Consider the following 21,725-nt stretch of genomic DNA (forward strand, 5'->3'; position numbering starts at 1 on the left):
GTCGTTGGTGGGTACTGTCGGGTGCTCGAGTCACTTAGGTGCCGGCTGGAAGTCGTTGGTGGGTACTGTTGGGTGTTCGAGTCACTTAGGTGCCGACTGGAAGTCGTTGGTGGGTACTGTCGGGTGTTCGAGTCACTCAGGTGTCGACTGCAAGTCATTGGTGGGAACTGTCGGGTGTTCGAGTCACTTAGGTGCCGACTGGAAGTCTCTGGTGTGCACTGTCGGGTGTTCGAGTCACTTAGGTGTCGACTGGAAGTCGCTGGTGGGCACTGTTGGGTGTTCGAGTCACTTAGGTGTCGACTGGAAGTCGTTGGTGGGTACTGTTGGGTGTTCGAGTCACTTTGGTGTCGACTGGAAGTCGTTGGCGTTGGTGGGTACTGTCTGGTGTTCGAGTCACTTAGGTGTCGACTGGAAGTCGTTGGTGGGTACTGTCGGGTGTTCGAGTCATTTAGGTGTCGACTGGAAGTCGTTGGTGGGTACTGTCGGGGTTCGAGTCACTTAGGCGTCGACTGGAAGTCGCTGATGGACAAACAAAACAAAACCTATCTACGTCAAATCCCCTAAAATAGCAAATAGAATGAAAAGATAAAAAGGAAAGGCTGTTAACCGCAAATAACAGCATCATTCGCAGGCTGCTCCAAAGCAGACGGTAAGGCTACATCGAGACCAGACAGCCCCAATTTCTCCCAGATGCGCTGTAATCAGGGTTAAGCCAATCAGTGTCTTGACTTTTCCTTCATCGCAGGATTAGCGAACTAATTACCGCGAATAATCTCCCACCAGAATCGTTATTCTCCGCCTGCATTTGCTATACAGTTCGTGTCTTCCTCACCTCGTTTTTCTCCGCCTGCATTTCCTGTATTTTGTATCTTCCTCGCCTCGTTATTCTACGCCTACATTTGCTATATTTTGTATCTTAATCACCCCCCTGTCTAACAATTCCGCCATTGCGCAAAGGCTGAAGAAACATTTGGTTAAAACGTTTCGTGTTCTAGCGCTAATTTTTTTTTAACAGGCTCTGTATACTTATATCCTGTATATTTCCACGTTACTGATTATTCGATATATATATGTTTATTTATTCTTCTGGCAAAAAAAAAAAAAAAAATATACAAATACGCGAATAGAGGCACCAGACCTCCTATGGTGTACAGGTTACATATAGCAAGATCTTAGTTTTATATATATTTATATATATATATATATATATATATATATATATATATATATATATATATATATATATATATATAATCATGAAGCCACAAATGTCGCTTAACATCAAATTCACGTTACCTCCAGACCCCGCAGTGCCGATCCATTTATCACTTATAAATTCCCCTTCGGTGATAATTCCCCATCGGGGATATTCCCGAGGTAGCGTGAATTTGATATTAAGCGACATTTGTAGCTTCCTGATTGTATATAAATCACGGTGATAAAATTTTCATATATATACCATAGGTAGCCATATATATGGCATCTCCACTTGAAAAGGTACTCTTTGTTTACTAAATCACTATAAAAAAAAGTAACAGGATTTACAAATGAAATTTAGTCTTGGCAAGGGGCGACTAAAGGAAAAGTTATTAAGCCATTCTCAAGCAGGTACGACGTATGACATAAGCTTATCGTAACTTGGTGGTGTACTAGCCAAGCAGATGCTTGAAAATAATGGAATCAGATGAAAATATCTCCAAGGATAATGAAAATTATATACGAATAGATTACACGATAAGAAGAAAGAGCTAAATGTTTATAAATAAAGAGAAGATAACGTTTATTTAGAATAAATTTTCTATTAACCCTGATATTATTATGTACCCAAGGACGCACTTGTAATGTTTATACGAAGAGTACCGGAAACAATATTATGAAATGGAGGTTGCATTTATGACGGCGGGAAAAACGAGAACTTGGAAAATACATGAGGTGGTGAAATTCTACATAATTATAAGTTGGAGGAGAGTAGTCCCTCCAAGGCAGCGCGAGCGAAAGCTAAGGGGAAAGGAAACCGTACATTTCAAGAGGCGAATAGAAAGTGAACCTCTGTGAAAACTGAAAGAAGATCTGAATACGGGCCGTGTTGAATTATCATTAAGGAATCTTTTAGTCTGAGTAATTTTGGGAAAACTCGACAATTTCTCCTCGTTTCTATACAAGGAAGATGGCGAGGTTCTGAGAACAAAAAAATATTCGGCGAACAAAAGCCTTCCAGTGATATTCATGAAGATTACCTCATTTATTCATTCATTCGGGAAGCAGAATTCATAAATGAACATTCTTAGAATAATGGAAGTCCTTGAAAGACTTGCACGTTCACAACAAATGTTAATTTTTTTCCTTAGGTCTTGGAGGGGCTTAAGAACTCCTGCGTCTGCGAGTCTATCTGTCTGTACGTTTGTCTGTTTCAGGGACCATCACATGGAAGGTTAGGCTGCAGATAATTCTTCAAGGATTTGGATAATAAAAGCTTCTTTTACCTGTAAACTGTCTGAGTTTCCGGATGATTTAAATGGAATCCTTTGCGTATGTAAACATGCATGCCTTCGTTTTATATATATATATATATATATATATATATATATATATATATATATATATATATATATATATATATATATATATATATATATATATATATATATATATATAAAAGTGATATATTCATTGCCGACGCGTTGTTGAGACTCTCAGTCAAGTTATATTCCCTAGTATTTTTAAATTGTGTTGTTTCTCTTTGCCTTGATGATGTGTAACTCTGTTCATTTATGAAACGTGGCAATAAATACATGATGTTTTTGATGACCGGCTATCTCCTTGTCACCCTGTCCTTCTATCCTTCTATATATAATGTATATAAACACACACACACATATATATATGTGTGTGTGTATGTGCATGTGTGTGTGTGTGTGTGTGTACGCAGACGTAGCACAAGGGAAAATGAAATATACAGTACAAATGTATAAAACTTGAATGATACATCCCAGAGGACTGTTACACAGTAGGAGAAATTGACAAAATATATGCCAGAGAGACAGGGCAAAACGAGCATGCAAGCCGGCTGGAAACGAATATTCACACCTGATAAGCGGAGAAAAGGGGGAGGAAGAGTAGTAAACTCATTAGCGCTTGATCTCAGTACTCTGTTTACAGACCTTGTTTATCAACGCGGGTGGGCTCACACCTCTGCTCTTGCATAATATACTGGTTTCCTTAGAATTTACACCTTTCACGAATTCCTTTTGATATAAATGGATCGGGCTTTTGCATTCCTTGACTGACATTCATATTGTTACGAAAGCCCAGAATTAGTTTAAACTCATGCCCATGTGTCTAGATTTCACAACGAGGTTCTGAAATGTTTTGTCACAATTCGATGTCTCTGAGTTTATTCAGAACGCACAATTACCTTTCCAGGTCACATAACATAGTTCTGTTTTTTCTAACCTTTCCTGATCTAAGAATTACGTTTTAACAGATATTCGTGAGGTATTTACCGATCTCAAAATAAACTTCTAGTTCTTGAAATTTCTTAAATTTAGAATTAAGCTATAAATCAAAGTTCCAATTTCCATATCTAAGAATTACGGTCTAACTTATAATATTATTTCCATATTTCAGAGCAGGCTGTAGGTCATAATACTTTTCCATATTCCGGATTATTAAGATCTGACTCCTAGTCCATTTCTGGATCTCAGAATTAAGTTTTTACCAGTACTCTCATATCCAGATCTCAGAATTCAGTTCTGACTCCTACTCCAATTTCCAGACCTCAGAAATAAGTTCTAGTTTATATTTCTATTTCCATGACCCAGTGTGAAATTCTAATCCACACTCTCATTTCCAGATCCCAGAATTAAACTCTGACTCGTACTCCCATTTCTAGATCTCAGAATTCAGTTCTAGCTCATATTTCCATTTCCATAATTCAGAAATAAGTTCTAGTTCATATTCTTGTTTCCATGACTGAGTGTGAATTCTAATCCACTCTCATTTCCAGATCCCAGAATTGAAACTCAGCTCATTACTCCATTTCTGAATCTCAGATTCAGTTCTAGCTCATGTTTCCATTCCATAATTCAAATAAGTTCTGATATTTCTGTTTCCCTGACCCAGTATGAAATTCTAATCCACACTCTCATTTCCAGATCCCAGAATTAAACTCTAACCCTTACTCCCATTTTCACTTCTAACTCCTAATCCAATTTCCAGACTTCAGAAATAAGTTCTAGTTTATATTTCTGTTTCCCTGACCCAGTATGAAATTCTAATCCACACTCTCATTTCTAGATCCATGAATTAAACTTTGACTCCTACTCCCATTTCCAGACCTCAGAATTCAGTTCCAACTCCTACTCCAATTTCCAAACCTCAGAAATAAGTTCTAGTTCATATTTCTGTTTCCAGATCTCAGAATTCAGTTCTAACCCTTACCCTTATTTCCAGATCCCAGAATTAAACTCTGACTCCTACTCCCATTTCCAGACCTCGAAATTCAATTCTAACTCCTACTCCAATTTCCAGACCTGAGAAATAAGTTCTCGTTCATATTTCTGTTTCCAGATCTCAGAATTCAGTCGTAACCTTTACTCTCATTTCCAGATCCCAGAATTAAACTCTGACTCCTACCCCATTTCCAGACCTCAGAATTCACTTCTAGCTCATATTTCCGTTTCCATAATTCAGAATGCAGTTCTAATTCTCATCTTCTTTCCAGTTTCAGTGCTGACTGTGACTGGTATCAAAGGTGGGTCAGCGGCCTTACCCTGCGACGTGTCACACCCACCAGATGACACCATTTTCCTTATTCTTTGGTTTCGGGACAATTTGACCACCCTGATCTACAGGTAATTTTAATAAAAAAAAATATAATATATATATATATATATATATATATATATATATATATATATATATATATATATATATATATATATATATATATATATATATATATATATATATATATATATATATATATATATATATATATATATATATATATATATATATATATATAAACACTATATATATATATATATATATAGCCATAAATACAGTCATTGAGAAACACTCATATGCCATATCATTTCACATGCCATATCATTTGACATGCTTTATGTACAGGTAATCTGGATTATTTGATAGGTCCTATTCGCTGGCAATTGCATAACTTATATACAGATAATTTAGAAAATCTTTTCTGTATGCAATTAGTTCTGACAAATACATTCAAATATTATATTCTCAATACACAGGTCATTTGACAGCACTGATCTATAGGTCATTTGACAGCACTGATCTATAGGTCATTTGACAACACTGATCTATAGGTCATTTGACAACACTGATCTATTGGTCACTTGACAGCACTGATCTATAGGTCATTTGACAACACTGATCTATAGGTCATTTGGCAACACTGATCTACAGGTCACTTGACAGCACTGATCTATAGGTCATTTGACAGCACTGATCTATAGGTCACTTGACAACACTGATCTATAGGTCACTTGACAGCACTGATCTATAGGTCATTTGACAGCACTGATTTATAGGTCATTTGACAGCACTGATCTGTAGGTCATTTGTCAGCACTGATCTATAGACCATTTGACAGCACTGATCTGTAGGTCATTTGTCAGCACTGATCTATAGGTCATTTGACAGCACTGATCTATAGGTCCTTCGACAACATTGATCTATAGGTCATCTGACAGCACTGATCTATAGGTCATTTGACAGCACTGATCTATAGGTCATTCGACAGCACTGATCTATAGGTCATTTGACAGCACTGATTGCCGGTCATTGCTGCACTGATCTAGGTCATTGGACGTACTGATCTGTAGGTCATTTGACAACACTGATGAATAGGTCATTCGACAACATTAATACACAACTAGTTTAAAAGCCCCAAAATGATCCTTGCCGGGTTTGTTACTCCATTTATGAATTATTATTTCTATGCAAATCATGATCATTTACCAGCTGAATTTCTCCTTGTAACAATACAAGTACTTTCGACTTAATTAAAATAGTAGCTGATTCAAACGTATGCTGATTTATTCGACAAATGGATTCTTATCAGTGAAACAATATTTATTTATTTTTTATTAGTGAAACCTCAAATATATCTCAGGTTTTGTTATGAATTTGATGTTATGATATCCATCATATCCATTGCACTCCTTGGTTGGAAAACATAAACTTCAAAGACAGCTTTTGACAGTATTCTAGTCTTTCGTCGACTGAATAAATTCAACCGTATAGATGTATTACACGGTCTAAAGGAACTTGCCTTTCATACTGCTCACCAACTTTATTTAAATTCTTATAAATGAAAATGTTAAAGGCAATTTCAATAGTTTATTTTTTCTCTTTATTTTTTCACTTTAAATTTCGGTTTTTTAATAGGTATGTAAATTTAATCTAAAGCACATTCTATATTAGACAAATAGCAATGCTGATTTCCATCCCCATAAATTATTAACAGGACAAAACTTTTTCATTTGCTATTGTAGTTCTTTAACAAAAACGAACAACGAAAACCAACGGGAAAGCTCTGAATACAGGAAAACCCAAATGGCAACATTCAGGTCATCTGACAATACGCGTAATTTGACAACCCCAGTGTATAAGTAATATGATAACCACAATTTATGGGTAATTTGATATTCCCTCCCATACAGCCAAACGTACAACAGATTTTGAAGATTAAGCTTAATTGAGTTTCCTCTTCCTGCTGCGAAGAGTAATGGCACACATATGGATTGGGAGAGAGAGAGAGAGAGAGAGAGAGAGAGAGAGAGAGAGAGAGAGAGAGAGAGAGAGAGAGCTTTAGTCTACAAAACTCGTCTCAAAAAATAAAGCAGCCTCGCATCATGAGAAATGAAGTTAATAAAACAGCTGAGGAGAGAGAGAGAGAGAGAGAGAGAGAGAGAGAGAGAGAGAGAGAGTCCTTTGTTCAGAACTCGTGTCTTAAAAAATAATGCCATAGATTGTAAGAAAGGCTTATTTGAAAAAAATATTATCTTTTAAATCCTGTGGCAGCCAGAGAGAGAGAGAGAGAGAGAGAGAGAGAGAGAGAGAGAGAGAGAGAGAGAGCTATACTGGGTATCTTAAAAAATATCTCAGCCTGTCCGTGAGAGAGAGAGAGAGAGAGAGAGAGAGAGAGAGAGAGAGAGAGAGAGAGAGAGGGCTCTGACACAGGGTATCTTAAAAAATATATAAGCCTGTCCGTGAGAGAGAGAGAGAGAGAGAGAGAGAGAGAGAGAGAGACGCGTGTTTCAAACACCGGGTATCTTTCGAAAGAAAAATCTGTTCCAAATGAAAAAGAAGAAGAAGAAGAAAAAAAAAAAACAGAGGAAAAGGGCTGAGTCAAGTCGACCTAATGTCAACATTGCCTTGTCTTGGTCGAGACACAGACATTTGAAGAAAATTTTGGAAAAGTGCGCAGAAAAGGCTCTTGATTTCGGCGCGATGATACTCGTTTCAATACGGTGAAGGAGGATATTAAAGAGTTGGGAAAGAAAACCTGTTGGTTTTCGTTTTTCGCTTTTGTTAAAAAACTAAAATAGCAAATGAAAATGTTTTGTCCTTTTAATAATTCATGGGAATGGAAACCAGCATTGCTATTGGTCTAATATGGAATGTGCTTTAGGTTAAATTTACATACCCATTAAGAAACTGAAATCTAAAGTGAAAAAATAACGAGAAAAATAAACTATTGAAATTGTCTTTAACATTTTCATTTATAAGAATTTAAATAAAGTTGGTGAGCAGTATGAATAGCAAGTTCCTTTAGACCTTGTAATACATTTATACGGTTGAATGTATTCAATTGATGAAAGACTTAAATACAGTCAAAAGCTCTCTTTGAAGTTTAAGTTCTTCCAACCATGGAGTGAAATGGATATGATGAATATCATAACATCAAATCCATAACAAAACCCGAGATACATTTTAGGTTTCAATTATTATGTAAATGTTTCTGCAATAAAAAATAAATACAGATTGTTCCACTGATACGGATTCATTTTTCGAATAAATCCGCATACGTTTCAACCAGCTGCTATATTAATTCATTCGAAGGCACTTGTATTGCTACAAGGAGAAATTCAGTTGGTTAAATGATCACGATTTGCATAGAAATAGTAATTCATAAATGGAGAAAGGATCATTTGTGTAATGTGGGTATTTACATCATAAAATATTTACATCATAAAACAAAAAAACTAGAAAATCGTGAGAGAGTGCCATATATTTGCATATCCCCAATCCCTGTAAAGTTCAGAAAAAAACCTTTTTTTCCATACACGCCTAATGTATTATTCTGTCATACCTTCTATAATAAAAACAAAATATCAAAGGCAAATGAATGCATGCACATAGCCTGATTTTTCTCGAACCATAAGTAAATCCTTTGATCAACGTCCACCTCTTAAAAACAAAAAAGATTAAATGAAGCCCAGAACGACCATTTCCAAATATATTTGGCAGACAAATCAAGGAAAACTTCCCGTGAAATCCCTTCCTCAAACAACCAAACTGACAACAGCCACGATTACCCGACTTAACTACCTGATAAGCTCAGGGCAAGACGAACTGCTTAACGGGTCAAATACGAATTGGGTGTAATGGGCTTGATTAGATGGTAAGCTACAGTAATGCATCATGAAGACATTAGCAGAGGTTCATTGGGTGGATTTGCAGTAATTAAGCTCCATGGCACTGAGCTTCAACAATTAAGCTCCAGGGAATTCGCAGAAGCTGCTTGAGAGATTAGAGTCACTCCTCGGCTTCAATTAGATGCTGGCTCTAATGTCCTTTGGACATTTCTGAGTGATTTTCGCGACGTGAATGCTATGCAAATGTCGATGTGAACGTGATGGATGGATTGGGAAGATTGAAGTTACACACACACACACACACACACACACACATATATATATATATATATATATATATATATATATATATATATATATATATATATATATATATATATATATTAAACTTTATCACATACACAACTGTTCTACTTGTGCAATGGTAGAATTACTAAAGGACCTCATTCAAACTGGATGGTATCTAATGCAGTATTTATTCAGAAAAAGTTACAAGCTTTCTTGGACAAATAGTCCACATTATCAAATATGCAGACTTGATAATGTGGACTGTTTGTCCAAGCTTTCCTGAATAAACTACTCCATTAGATACCATCAGTTGAATAGTACTAATAATTCTAACTATATATATATATATATATATATATATATATATATATATATATATATATATATATATATATATGTGTGTGTGTGTGTGTGTGTGTGACTTCATATGTGTAATGTGTGTGTTGTGTTGTGTGTGTGTGCGTACGTTTGTGTATGAGGGAAAGCTTCGAGTAAAGTGACCAGAATAAGGATACGATGATAGACGAAAGTCAGGAAGATGGAGCCATGAATTTCGATATGCGTACAAGAATGGGAACGGTTGATTCATAGATGTAGCTGGGCTTTATATAACGGATGACAGTAGAGAATGAGAAAAAGGGTTATTCGCAAGTCAGATGAAGGGAGGAATGGAGAAAGGAAGGTACCAGCGTTTGTGTGAAATAGGTTGAGAAAAGATTGAGCCAGTGGGTCTGTTCTCTTGCACGGCAGGAAAATTTTGAGTGGGAATGGAAGACAAAAAAAAATAATTGTTGAAGTTAAGAAGAAGTCCCTGTGTAGAACTTTACGTATGCTGTCATAAGAAAATCAATGAAAGGATTTTAGAAATATTGTAATACTAGGAGATGTAAAACGGTTAAATTGGCGCAGTCTGTCTCGGTGGGTTTCGTACTACTGATGGATATGTAAAAGCTCTTGGTTATTTTACTCTGTTAAGGGGAAAGATGTTCTTTAATTAATATATATATATATATATATATATATATATATATATATATATATATATATATATATATATATAGGTGTATGTATGTATGTTTATATATACATATATATAATGTATTTAATATATATATATATATATATATATATATATATATATATATATATATATATATATATATGCTATATATATATATATATATATCAACAATAACATCGTTCCTCCTAATAAAGTGAAGTAAATCAAAAGGAATTTAGGTAAGAATAATTAGCCTTAACAGTGTAACATATTATAAAGTGGTAACAGTAACAATGAAATTAATAAAAGTTACAAAATCGTATAAATCAAGAGTTTCAAATTTTAAAAATTTATTTTAGACTTACGAAATAATGACAAATAAACCCCAAGTACAGCATTCCAGTGTTAATTCTAGCAAGTGGAAACACGAAAAGAAACAATACCAGAAATTACGGGAAGATTCTGCAAAGTCTAAAGATGTTAATTCTGAAGTTTTCAGCACATTAACTCTTAAATGAACCCAGTTCCCTATAGCTTAAGTTTTCGTTAAGATAGCAGCCACTATTTCATTAGCATTTTCGATCAGCAATTCAGCACCTTAACCTTCTAATAATCTCAGTCATTGAACTTTAGGCTTTCTTCGAAATATCAAACGTTATTTTCATAAAAAATAACATATATTCGTATGGAAACAGAATGAAAGCTCGCAAACTTGTGTACCAAGGTTTTGTAGAAAAGAACACCCATGACAAAATTTTCTTAAAAATCTGTAAATATAAAAATTGATGATTAGCAAACGTATAACTAAGCGTAAACACTAAAATCTACATAAGAAAAAAAATTAACGGTCCTCGTACACTTACGAAGAGTAGATAAATGATATCCTGACAATCCACGAATAAACAGTGTACATTGTTACCAGAACTGTTATTTCTAGTACAGCACATTCAATGTCCGTTTTTTATGCTACTGTGTCACTCACAGTTAACGAGTCGTCCAACATGTTTTGACACAAAAATTTTTCACTTTGTGTACTAACATATATCACAGTTCATTGCAGCATAGCACAAAAATCTAAATTTATATATGCTCGTTGAATTCCGTCAGGGAGCTTCCAAACACACACAAATATATCTACCTATCTATCTGTTTATCTATCTATAATATATATATATATATATATATATATATATATATATATATATATATATATATATATATATATATATATATATATATATATATAATTATATATATATATGCATATATATGTAGGTAGATAGATAGATAGATAGATAGATAGATAGATAGATATATTTGTGTGTGTTTGGAAGTTCCCTGATAGAATTTAACTAGCATATATATATATATATATATATATATATATATATATATATATATATATATATATATATATATATATATATATATATATATATATATATATACAAGTTCAACTAGTATATATATATATATATATATATATGTATATACAAGTTCAATATATATATATATATATATATATATATATATATATATATATATATATATATATATATATATATATACACTGTATATATACACACACATATACTCTTTTTTTTCGTGGATTGTCAGGATATTATTTATCTATACTTTTCGTAGTGTACGAGAGGCGTTAATGTTTTTCTTATGTAGATTTTAATGTTTACACTTACTTATATGTTTGCTAATCAATCTTCATATTTGTTGATCCTTAAGATATATTGTAGTTATGGGCATTCTTTTCTACGAACACTTGATACACAAGTTTGCGCTCTTTCGTTCTTTTTCCACACGAAAATATGATGATTTTTATGAAAATACTGGATTTTTATGAAAATACTGATCATGCAATGGAAGGTGATAAAGTGCAATGACTGAGATTATTAGAAGGTTAAGGTGCTGAAATGCTGATCGAAAATGCTAATGAAATAGCGGCTGCTATCTTAACGAAAACTTAAGTTGTAGAGAATTGGGCTCACTTAAGAGTTAATGTGTTGAAAACTTCAGAATTAATATCTTGAGACTTTGCAGAATGTTTTCGTGATTTCTGGTATTGCAGTACGTGGGGTTTATTTGTCATTGTTTCATAAATCTAAACTAAATTAAAAAGATTTGAAACTCTTAGTTTATACGATTTTATAACTTTTATTAATTTCGTTGTTAATATTACTACTTTATAATATGTTACACTGTCAATGCTAATTATTCTTACCTCAATTCCTCTACGAATTTTTTCCTGAAATATTAGGCAATTTAGAAGCTATAAATTCTGGGTAATGAAAACCCCATGCCCTCCTAGGTGACCGTGGAACCCACTTAAAAAAAAAGATAAAAGTAATGGATTTCTTAAACGTTTTTCTTAACATGCATCGCCTTCAGTTAGTCTACTGCTTTGTGAGCCATTCATCTTTACAAATGTTGAATTATTAAATAACTGAAACAAAGGAAGATTTCCCCATATATTTATCTCTCTCTCTCTCTCCCTCTCTCTCTCTCTCTCTCTCTCTCTCTCTCATAATTGCTATTAAATAAGAAAATATTCCAACAATCCGGAAATGTTCTACATTCATTATTATTATTATTATTATGAAAAGAATGGCAGCATCAGTTGAACTGTTTTTATAATGAGTCTTTTCAGTTATGCTTACTACTCGCTCTTCTTCAAAGCTAACATCTGCTATGAACAGCGTTTAGCAGATAATAGCCTTGAAGAAAAAATGAAAAGACCCTTGATAAAATCAGTTCAGTTGATTATTATTATTATTATTATTATTATTATTATTATTATTATTATTATTATTATTATTATTATTATTATTATTATTATTATTATATTTCATAAACAACAGCTTGAAAATTGATAATCAGATCTGAGCAAGGTTTTGAAGTCTCTCAGTTTATATTTGAATCCATCTAAATAACAAAATAATTGTAGATTATTATTATATTATATTATATTATTTATTTTTAATTATTATTATTAATTTTTTTGGTTTATCACAGTCATCCTATTCGGCTGGTTGGTTTTTATATAGTGTGGGGATCCGGGATGCATCCTGCCTCTTTTTGTACTGGTTCTGTGCAAGCGCCGAACATTCGCTTGCTATGTGGTTTATGGTTTCGTCTTTCATATTGCACTTCCTGCGTATGGGCGAGATGTTATTTCCATCCATTGTTCTTTGAACATATCTGGTTCTTAGGGCCTGATCTTGTGCCGCTGTTAGCATTCATTCTGTTTCCTTCTTGACTTCTCCCCTCTGTAGCCATTGCCATGTTTCATCGCTGGCCAGTTTTTTAGTCTGTCTCATCTATTGTCCGTGCATTGGTTTGTTGTGCCATTCCTCTGTTCTGTTTTTCATTCTTCTGTCTCTGTATATTTCTGGGTCTTCGTCTACTTTTACCAGTCCTTCTTCCCATGCACTCCTTAGCCACTCGTCTTCATTGGTTTTCAGATATTGCCCCAGTGCTCTGCTCTCGATGTTGACGCAGTCCTCTATGCTTACTAGCCCTCTCCCCCCCTTCCTTTCGTGTTATTTATAGTCTGTCTGTATTTGCTCTTGGGTGTAGTGTTTGTGTATTGTCATGTGTTTCCTAGTTTTCTGGTCCATGCTGCAGAGTTCAGCCTTCGTCCACTCCATTACTCCTGCGCTGTAACTGATTACTGGTACTGCCCATGTGTTCATGGCTTTCGTCATGTTTCCAGCGTTGAGTTTTGACTTGAGTATCGCCTTAAGTCTGAGAATATATTCTTTCCTGATCGTGACCTTCATCTCTTGGTGTTTTATATCCTCTCCTTCCATTATTCCCAGGTATTTGTATCCTGTCTCATCTATGTGTTTGATGCTATTCCCGTCTGGTAGTTTTATCCCTTCAGTCCTTGTCACTTTGCCTTTTTGTATGTTGACCAAGGCGCATTTTTCTGTTCCAAACTCCATCCTGATGTGCCCAGATACGTTGTTATTATTATTATATTATTATTATTATTATAATTATTATTATTATTATTATTATTATTATTATTATTATTATTATTATTATTAGTGGAATTGATTTCATACCAGTTTTCATTTCTTGTTACTATTCCCTTTTCTTCAAGGCTAATATCTGCTAAGAGCTGGCCTATGCACGTAATCTGGTTAAGGAGAAAGGCAGGAGTTCTGAATATAGATTTCGGCACATGCAGGAGGAAGTTAAACATGGAGTGATACATCCGTAGAGTTTCAGGTTGTCGGTGTACGGAAAAACTTGCAGTATCGTATACAGAAATCCCGAAACTCTACGGATGTATCACGCCATCTTTAACTTACGCCTGCGTGTACCAGAATAAGAAGTGATGATGTTTAAAACTCCTACCTTTCCCACTCACCCAGATTACGTACACCGGCCAGTTTTTTTAGGAGATATTAACCTTGGAGAAAAGAGAACAGTAATAAGAATTGGAAAGATGTTTCATAATATCAATTCCACTGATGGTGCCATTCTTTTCAACAGAATATGCTTAAAAGTGTCTACTCCATTCATATTATTATAATTATTATTATTATTATTATTATCACGGCTACTAATACTTATGGTCTCTGGTTAGAAAAGCCCTCCAAACAATTATTGATTCCCCTAACCAGTGTCATTAAAATCCCCCTTCTGTAAGTGCTCTCCTGAATCTCGAGCAGATTCGACGACAGGTCCTTATCGAGGGGCGGCAAAAGCCACTGGTTCGACGAGGATAAGCTGGGAATGAGAGCTGTACTCGACGTGACAGCCTCCTCTGCCCACCTGCGATTATCGTCACTTCATTTGAGCGACCGCGGCTTCTACAAGTGTCGCGTCGACTTCAAGTTGCAGCCTACCAAAACCACCAGAGTCGTTTTAAATGTTGTTGGTGAGTGAGAGATGACGTTTTTTCTTTCTCTGTTGTCACTGGGTTTAATTTCGCACTTTTCAAGATTTATTTAACGTATCAAAAGACTCAAAAAAATTAACGTTTTCAGCAGTTCAGGGAATGGAAAGGGTTGTTCCATTTTGTAAGACAATGGTCAATTACTTACTTGTAGGGCGGATTTACATTAGGCAGTTGATTAAATAATTTGCAGGCTCATATGCGTTATTTACGTTTAGATTTCACTGAAAAATTTCAGAGCCACAGTTTATACTTTCCTTTAAACATACGTACTAAGTTTACTTGGGAACCGCGCACATAAAATCTTAAGTTTTTCTGATAAGTCAGTAGTTTTAAGAAAATATAAAAAATGTGACTTTCTAAAATTTTTATGATAAAGTAGTGGTTTTAAAGAAATACTGAAAAAATTTTTCTTTTTTCGATATATCTTATGACAAAAAAATAGAATTAAATAATGTAAAAGTTGTTTCGTAGTTTTATATTTACCTTACTTAAATGTATCGCAAGTTTGCCTTTGCAAATCTTTGGTTATAGAGCTTCATATAATTTTCAGATGAATAAATGTCATCCAATTTAGCAGTTATTAAAACAAACATTTTTAAACAACAATTATTTTAAGATTAAACTTGTGAATGTGTCTTAATAATGAAAAACTGTTAATCTCTTTCTTTGCCAAAGTTCCGCCCGTTGGAGTAAGGGTAACAGTTGGTACCCCTGGGTCCACGGCCCGCCCTGTCACTCGCGTTGTCGGTCCTTACCTGGAGGGCGACATAATTAGCCTTAACTGTATCTCCCATGGAGGTGAGACGTGACATTTTTGCGGTGCTTTCTTGTGCAACAGATATTTCCTTCTGCAAAAATTGGATAGATTATCCTCATCCTAGGAGGGGTGTGAAGACTGTGAACATTTTATCAGGGGTGTGAAGGCTGAAAATTTTATCAGGGGTGTCAAGGCTGAAAATTTTTATCATTAACTTGTATTTTTGTGTATATGTTTCTTTCAAATTGTAGAATTATAGAGACAATTCAGATTTTTTCAATTTGGGATAATTGATTTTGAAAGAAGTCAATCTTGCTAATCGTTTTCACACTTTCTAGTAAAAGCGAGAGCAGATAATGTTCCCGGCTTTCACACTGCAGACTTTTAAATACGTAACTCTGGCTTTCGCTTTGATGTATATATATTTACGAAGAGGTAACTCGCATGTCTTTCACATTCAGTAGATTTATGAGGGTAATTTGCTTTTCCCACTGTAGAGTAGAATCTCAAGGATAATCCACTTCTTTCACATTGCAATAGTTTTCGAGAAATGTAATACTGTAGAATCACAAACAGTCGATTCTCCATTCCGGAACGACGCACAGTTGAGACGAATCATCTCTCGCATTTCTCCCAATGACAGGAACGCCTCAACCCAACATAATTTGGTACGAAGGCTCCACTATCATAGACCAGATAATGGAGTCAGAGGAACCCGTGGTAACTGAAAGCCCCGACGTGAATTTCAACACATCTCAAAATCTTTGGCCCGCGGAAACCACTCCGGTGACGTTGGTTACCTCAGGTCCTCTCGTCGACGCGGAAGCCTTTAATACCCTAACCTTAGGTCCCTTAGCCCGAGGGGATCTCAAGAAACTCCTGACGTGCAGAGCATCGAATAACAATATTACTGCTGCTGTTTCTACCACCGTCATAGTGGAAATGAACTGTGAGTGTGCAGGAATGTTTCGTTTTATTATCGAGAGAAGAGATGGACGAATGAGATCATTTTTTTTACTTTAAAGATATATAATCATCTGTTTTTCTGAAGGCGCTTTCTGTTAACATAAGCACTGAAACACTGCACAGATTTCACTGGCGTCTAACGGCATGAAAATCTTGGCGATTCTCTTAATTCGTCAGCGTTTCCCCTGTAACATCTTTTCCCCTGCAATAATCTGACAAATACTGAATGAATGAAATGTAAACAAAATAACATTCCAAATATTTAACTTTGCTTTTCTATGAACATAAAAAGTCTAATATTTCTTTCAAAGTGCCTCCGCTGTCCGTGATGGTCCGGCCCCCAGAGGAGCAACTGACGGCAGGGAAAGAATATCATGTTATTTGTGAAGTCCGAGGCACGAGACCTGCTCCGTCAATAACTTGGTGGAATGGGGACATGCGACTTCCCAAAGCAATGCATACGGTGAGGGACTTTACCTTATTTTATTATATCTTAGTTTTCGCTTCCTGAAGGATTTGATTTAAAGGAATGTATACAATCACGAGTTATTTTTATGGCAAATGGTTTTTACTTAAGAGGGGCTTTACTTTAATCAATGCAAACGACACAGTTTATGCTTCCTGAAGGATTTGATTTAGAGGAATGTATACAATCACGGGTTATTTCTATGGCAAGTGGTTTTAATTAAGAGGGACTTCACTTTAATCAATGCAAACGGCAGAGAGTTTACGGAAATGTGCATGGCAATATTTGCAGAGGTATTCAAGGCAATATAAATGGTAAAGGGTGTTATTTAAGGAATTGCATAAAGTATGGAGTTCTTTTTGAAGCAGTGTATAGGGTAAGGAATCATTTTTCTTTTTCTTATATTTAGACTTATTTCCCATGACAATGTATGCCGTTGAGGAATACATTCCAGCCAGTGTGTACGGTGAGAGACTTACATTGACAAGATTTCTTTTTTACTTAATCCCATTTTATCTTCCTAATACTCGTACAATTTGTGCCGTAAAAGAATTAAGTTATGGACCAGTCTGTTTAGCTTACTCTTTTATTTTTTTTTTTAGGTTCACGAGGAAACGTATATGGAAAGGGACTTGGTTCATTAACCAGTTTCTTTCCTTTTAAATTATATTTTCATTTTGCAAAAGAAATATTTCCGGTTATGGTCTTCTTTCACAGACTAATCTTATTTCCATTACAGTGGACTTCCATAGATAATCGTTTTTCTGGTTGACACTCCTTTCATTTCTTTCTCATTTCATTTCCATTTCTTTCATTTACCAGTTTAGAATAAATTGCAAATAAGAATTTGGAAGGGAAGGCATCTTATAGTAAAGAACCTTTGCCACTGACCCACTTCATAAATTTGATACGATTTTCTCTTATTTTCTCTTTTATTTCATAATTTTCTGGCGAGCAAGAAATCGCAGATTAAATGTGTATTTATATGGAACAAACGAAATGCCATAACTGGAGGCAAACTCTCTTTAACATTTACGAAAGTTGAGGAACAATTAACTGAAAAATATTGACTTACTTAATGGCAATGTAATCATTGTAACACGCTTAGGCAAGGTTGGAAAATATTGTTCGCAGCATAACTGTGAAATGTGAAGACTCTAACGCCACCAAATGTAAGATTAATTATCGGTCCCTGATGGGTTATAAGAAAGTGTTTATTGCATAATTACCTAAGAAGCTGACTAATGTTTTCAGTTTAATTATTCTAGCGGTTCTTAGACATGTCTGGAAAAATCACTAGACCAGAATGTGAGGAAGATAAGAAATGCTGTTAAAAATTATTAGACCAGAATGTGAAGGAGATAAGAAATGCTGTTGAAAATTTTAGACCAGGATGTGAGGACGATAAGAAATGCTGTTAAAAATTATTAGACCAGAATGTGAGGAAGATAAGAAATGCTGTTAAAAATTATTAGACCAGAATGTGAGGAAGATAAGAAATGCTGTTAAAAATTATTAGACCAGAATGTGAGGAAGATAACAAATGCTGTTAAAAATTATTAGACCAGAATGTGAGGAAGATAGGAAATGCTGCTAAAAATTATTAGACCAGAATGTGAGGAAGATAAGAAATGCTGTTAAAAATCATTAGACCAGAATGTGAGGAGATAAGAAATGCTGTTAAAAATGATTAGACCAGAATGTGAGGAAGATAACAAATGCTGTTAAAAATTATTAGACCAGAATGTGAGGAAGATATTAAGTTAACCTTTTCAACAGCCCCTGGACAAGCCTCAAAGAACGTCTTCAAATGACTAACAAAAAATATATTGGATGTAACTACTTTCCTAATTTGCCATTCTGTTCCCTGAGGAAACTACTCGCTACATTATTACCTCCTGTCAAAAGAAAACTAACTCCCGTTTCCGATTGACTCTACAGCAAAGCACTGGAGACGAGAATACCACCACCAGTAGTCTGGTTATCAAGCCAACTGCTCTGGACGATGGATCTACCTTGAAGTGCGTTGCAGAATCTCCCCAAACCAACACCACACTAGAGGACTCTGCGACACTCTCCGTTTATTGTAAGTTAATGTTCACATTTATTTTCTCTTATTATAAGAAGGTGAGCTACAGTTTGTTATGCATAAAAAAACTATACTGGCAAAATACTGGTAATTCTGGTCGAGTTGTGGGGAGAAATATCTGGACTAAGAAAAGTCAGATTATGAATGTTTTTTTATGGCCAAATCACAGTAACATTTCCATTTTAATTTATCACAGCTGGACGTCCTTCTTTTATTAAATGTGTACCCTCCTATTTTTTCCTTTTTCTTCCTCTTATCTTTGTAAAAAAAAATAGAAAATATGATTAAAATGAAAAACATTATACATGAACTATTAGTTTACAGGTAACTAGATATATGCTCTCTCTCTCTCTCTCTCTCTCTCTCTCTCTCTCTCTCTCTCTCTCTCTCTCTCTCTCTACACACACACACACAAACAAACTCACATAAGGAAGGCACCACGTAATAATATATGAAAGAAAAATCATCTACAATAAGATATAAGAATGATTTATACATCCGCAAAATGAAGTAAGTATTACAAGAAAAATAACACTGAATTGTTACAAAAGTAATAAAACAACTTCGGAAAAACAAAGTTACGCTCAATTTAGACTTTATTTTCTCTGGAAGTTTAGGGATGGAGTAATTGAAAGTTTGCTTGAAATCTCAGTAAACATAAAACAATAACAACTGATTGCAATTAAAGTCTCGGGGAAACTTGAAACCAAGCAAGCAATTGCATCAATTTAAATTTTAATGGACTGTCTCTAGGAATATGAGATTTATTTTCCCAACCGGCGCAGCCATCCACGTAAACATACCGACTTTTTTTACTAACGGTTTTATAGGAATCTTTTTCACGCGCACTCACACATACACATACACTTATACATACACACACATATTATATATATATATATATATATATATATATATATATATATATATATATATATATATATATACTGTATATATAAATATATATATATATATATATATATATATATATATATATATATACATACTATATATATATATATATATATATATATATATATATATATATATATATATATATATATATATATATATATATATATATATACACACATTAATTGATCCCCTGACAGAGGCCGGCTCCTGAGAAAAACTACAACAAAGCTTACAGACCTATGCATACTTTAACTGGTGGGCTATGGACGAGCCGCCTATCCAGAAAACCTGTAAAATATTCATCGCTAACACGTAAGGCTATTTTGCAGCACGTCAAACCCCCTACACATAATGCGCCACCCACCTCTATCGTGCACACCCTCTTGCGCTTCCTGGATATTAAAATCCTTCGTTTCCGATAACTCTGTCACTCTCATCTTCCCTAATCTTCCTTTCCTCTTCTCTACTCTTTTAACCTATCTATTATCATTCCTCCTATTATTCAACATTGGACGGGTTTGTATCGTTCTTGGCTAGCAATCTGATGGGCCCGCGACCGGCCAATGAAGAATCAGAGAAATTTATTTCCGGTGATAGAAATTCATTTCTCGTTATAATGTGGTTCGGACTCCACAATAGGCTGTAGGTCCCGTTGGTAGGTAGCCAGGTGGTTCTTAGCCACGTAAAATAAATCTAATCCTTCGGGCCAGCCCTAGGAGAGCTGTTAATCAGCTCAGTGGTCTGGTTCAAATAAGGTATACTTACTTATTATCATTCATTCTTTACACATGACTGTACCATCTCAAAGCCCTCTGATCCACCCTCTCAACTATGGCAACCTTTATGTTATTATTTCACGTTTCTTCCTGGTTCTCCCTCTTTTAATTATTCTTACGTTATTATACTGATAAACAGCCCATCTCAAAAGTTTCAAGCGTCTTTTTTCATTTCCATGAAACATCCACAGTCCAGATCCATGAGGCAGAGCAGACTCAACAACCTCTTCATACACTCCAACTTTCACTCCGTGGAAAAACCAAGACTTCAGAAATCTTTTGCACTCACCCTGCTACCTTTCTTGTTCACTTACTCTGCGACTCAGTCTTCTTTCTTACCACTAAAGTCTGATTTATTTATTTCCAAATACCACTTCTATTTTCCCACCATCCATATTATCAGTTCATTACTACATCTTCCTGGTTTCCATTTATTTTTGCAATTATGTTTGACCTCTTTCACAAGTTTCAGCAGTTACCCTTCAATACAACATCCTAGTATTGCATTACTTACAAACATGAGCCATTCCACACTACCTTTCATTATTCCACTGTCTTTTCTTTGACTTCTCGCATCACACCATCCGTAAAGGTACCACCAACCTTAGAGACATAACTCATTTTGGTTTCAGACCAATTTCCACTTCATTCACTCTCCCATTTACATATTGTGTCACATTAACCGTTATCTTTATACCACGCATCCTCACTCCCCTCAGTAACGCATATCTATCAACTATTCTAGCATATGCTGTTCTTGGTCCGTGTATGACATTTAAATTCTTTTCCATTTCTTTATAATCTTCTCACATAAGTGTTTCATATGTAACACTTGCCACACATTTTTTTTATTTGTTTTTATTATTCTTCTCTTCTTCGTTTTAATTACGCATTCAAAATCATAGCAT

The 21,725-nt window shown here is 34.8% G+C and overlaps 1 protein-coding gene across 1 annotated transcript in view; it reads left to right on the forward strand.

Annotated features, from left to right (window-relative positions):
* The window catches only part of LOC136826692 (nephrin-like), a 137,545-nt gene that overhangs the window by 83,191 nt on the left and 32,629 nt on the right, over window positions 1-21,725 (forward strand). The window contains 6 exon segments of the mRNA XM_067084071.1: window positions 4,724-4,853; window positions 14,619-14,827; window positions 15,524-15,646; window positions 16,249-16,554; window positions 16,883-17,034; window positions 18,979-19,123. Of these exon segments, the coding sequence (XP_066940172.1) occupies window positions 4,724-4,853; window positions 14,619-14,827; window positions 15,524-15,646; window positions 16,249-16,554; window positions 16,883-17,034; window positions 18,979-19,123 (1,065 nt within the window).

The sequence above is a fragment of the Macrobrachium rosenbergii genome, chromosome 3 (assembly GCF_040412425.1).
Source record: "Macrobrachium rosenbergii isolate ZJJX-2024 chromosome 3, ASM4041242v1, whole genome shotgun sequence".
Classification (NCBI taxonomy): domain Eukaryota; kingdom Metazoa; phylum Arthropoda; class Malacostraca; order Decapoda; family Palaemonidae; genus Macrobrachium; species Macrobrachium rosenbergii.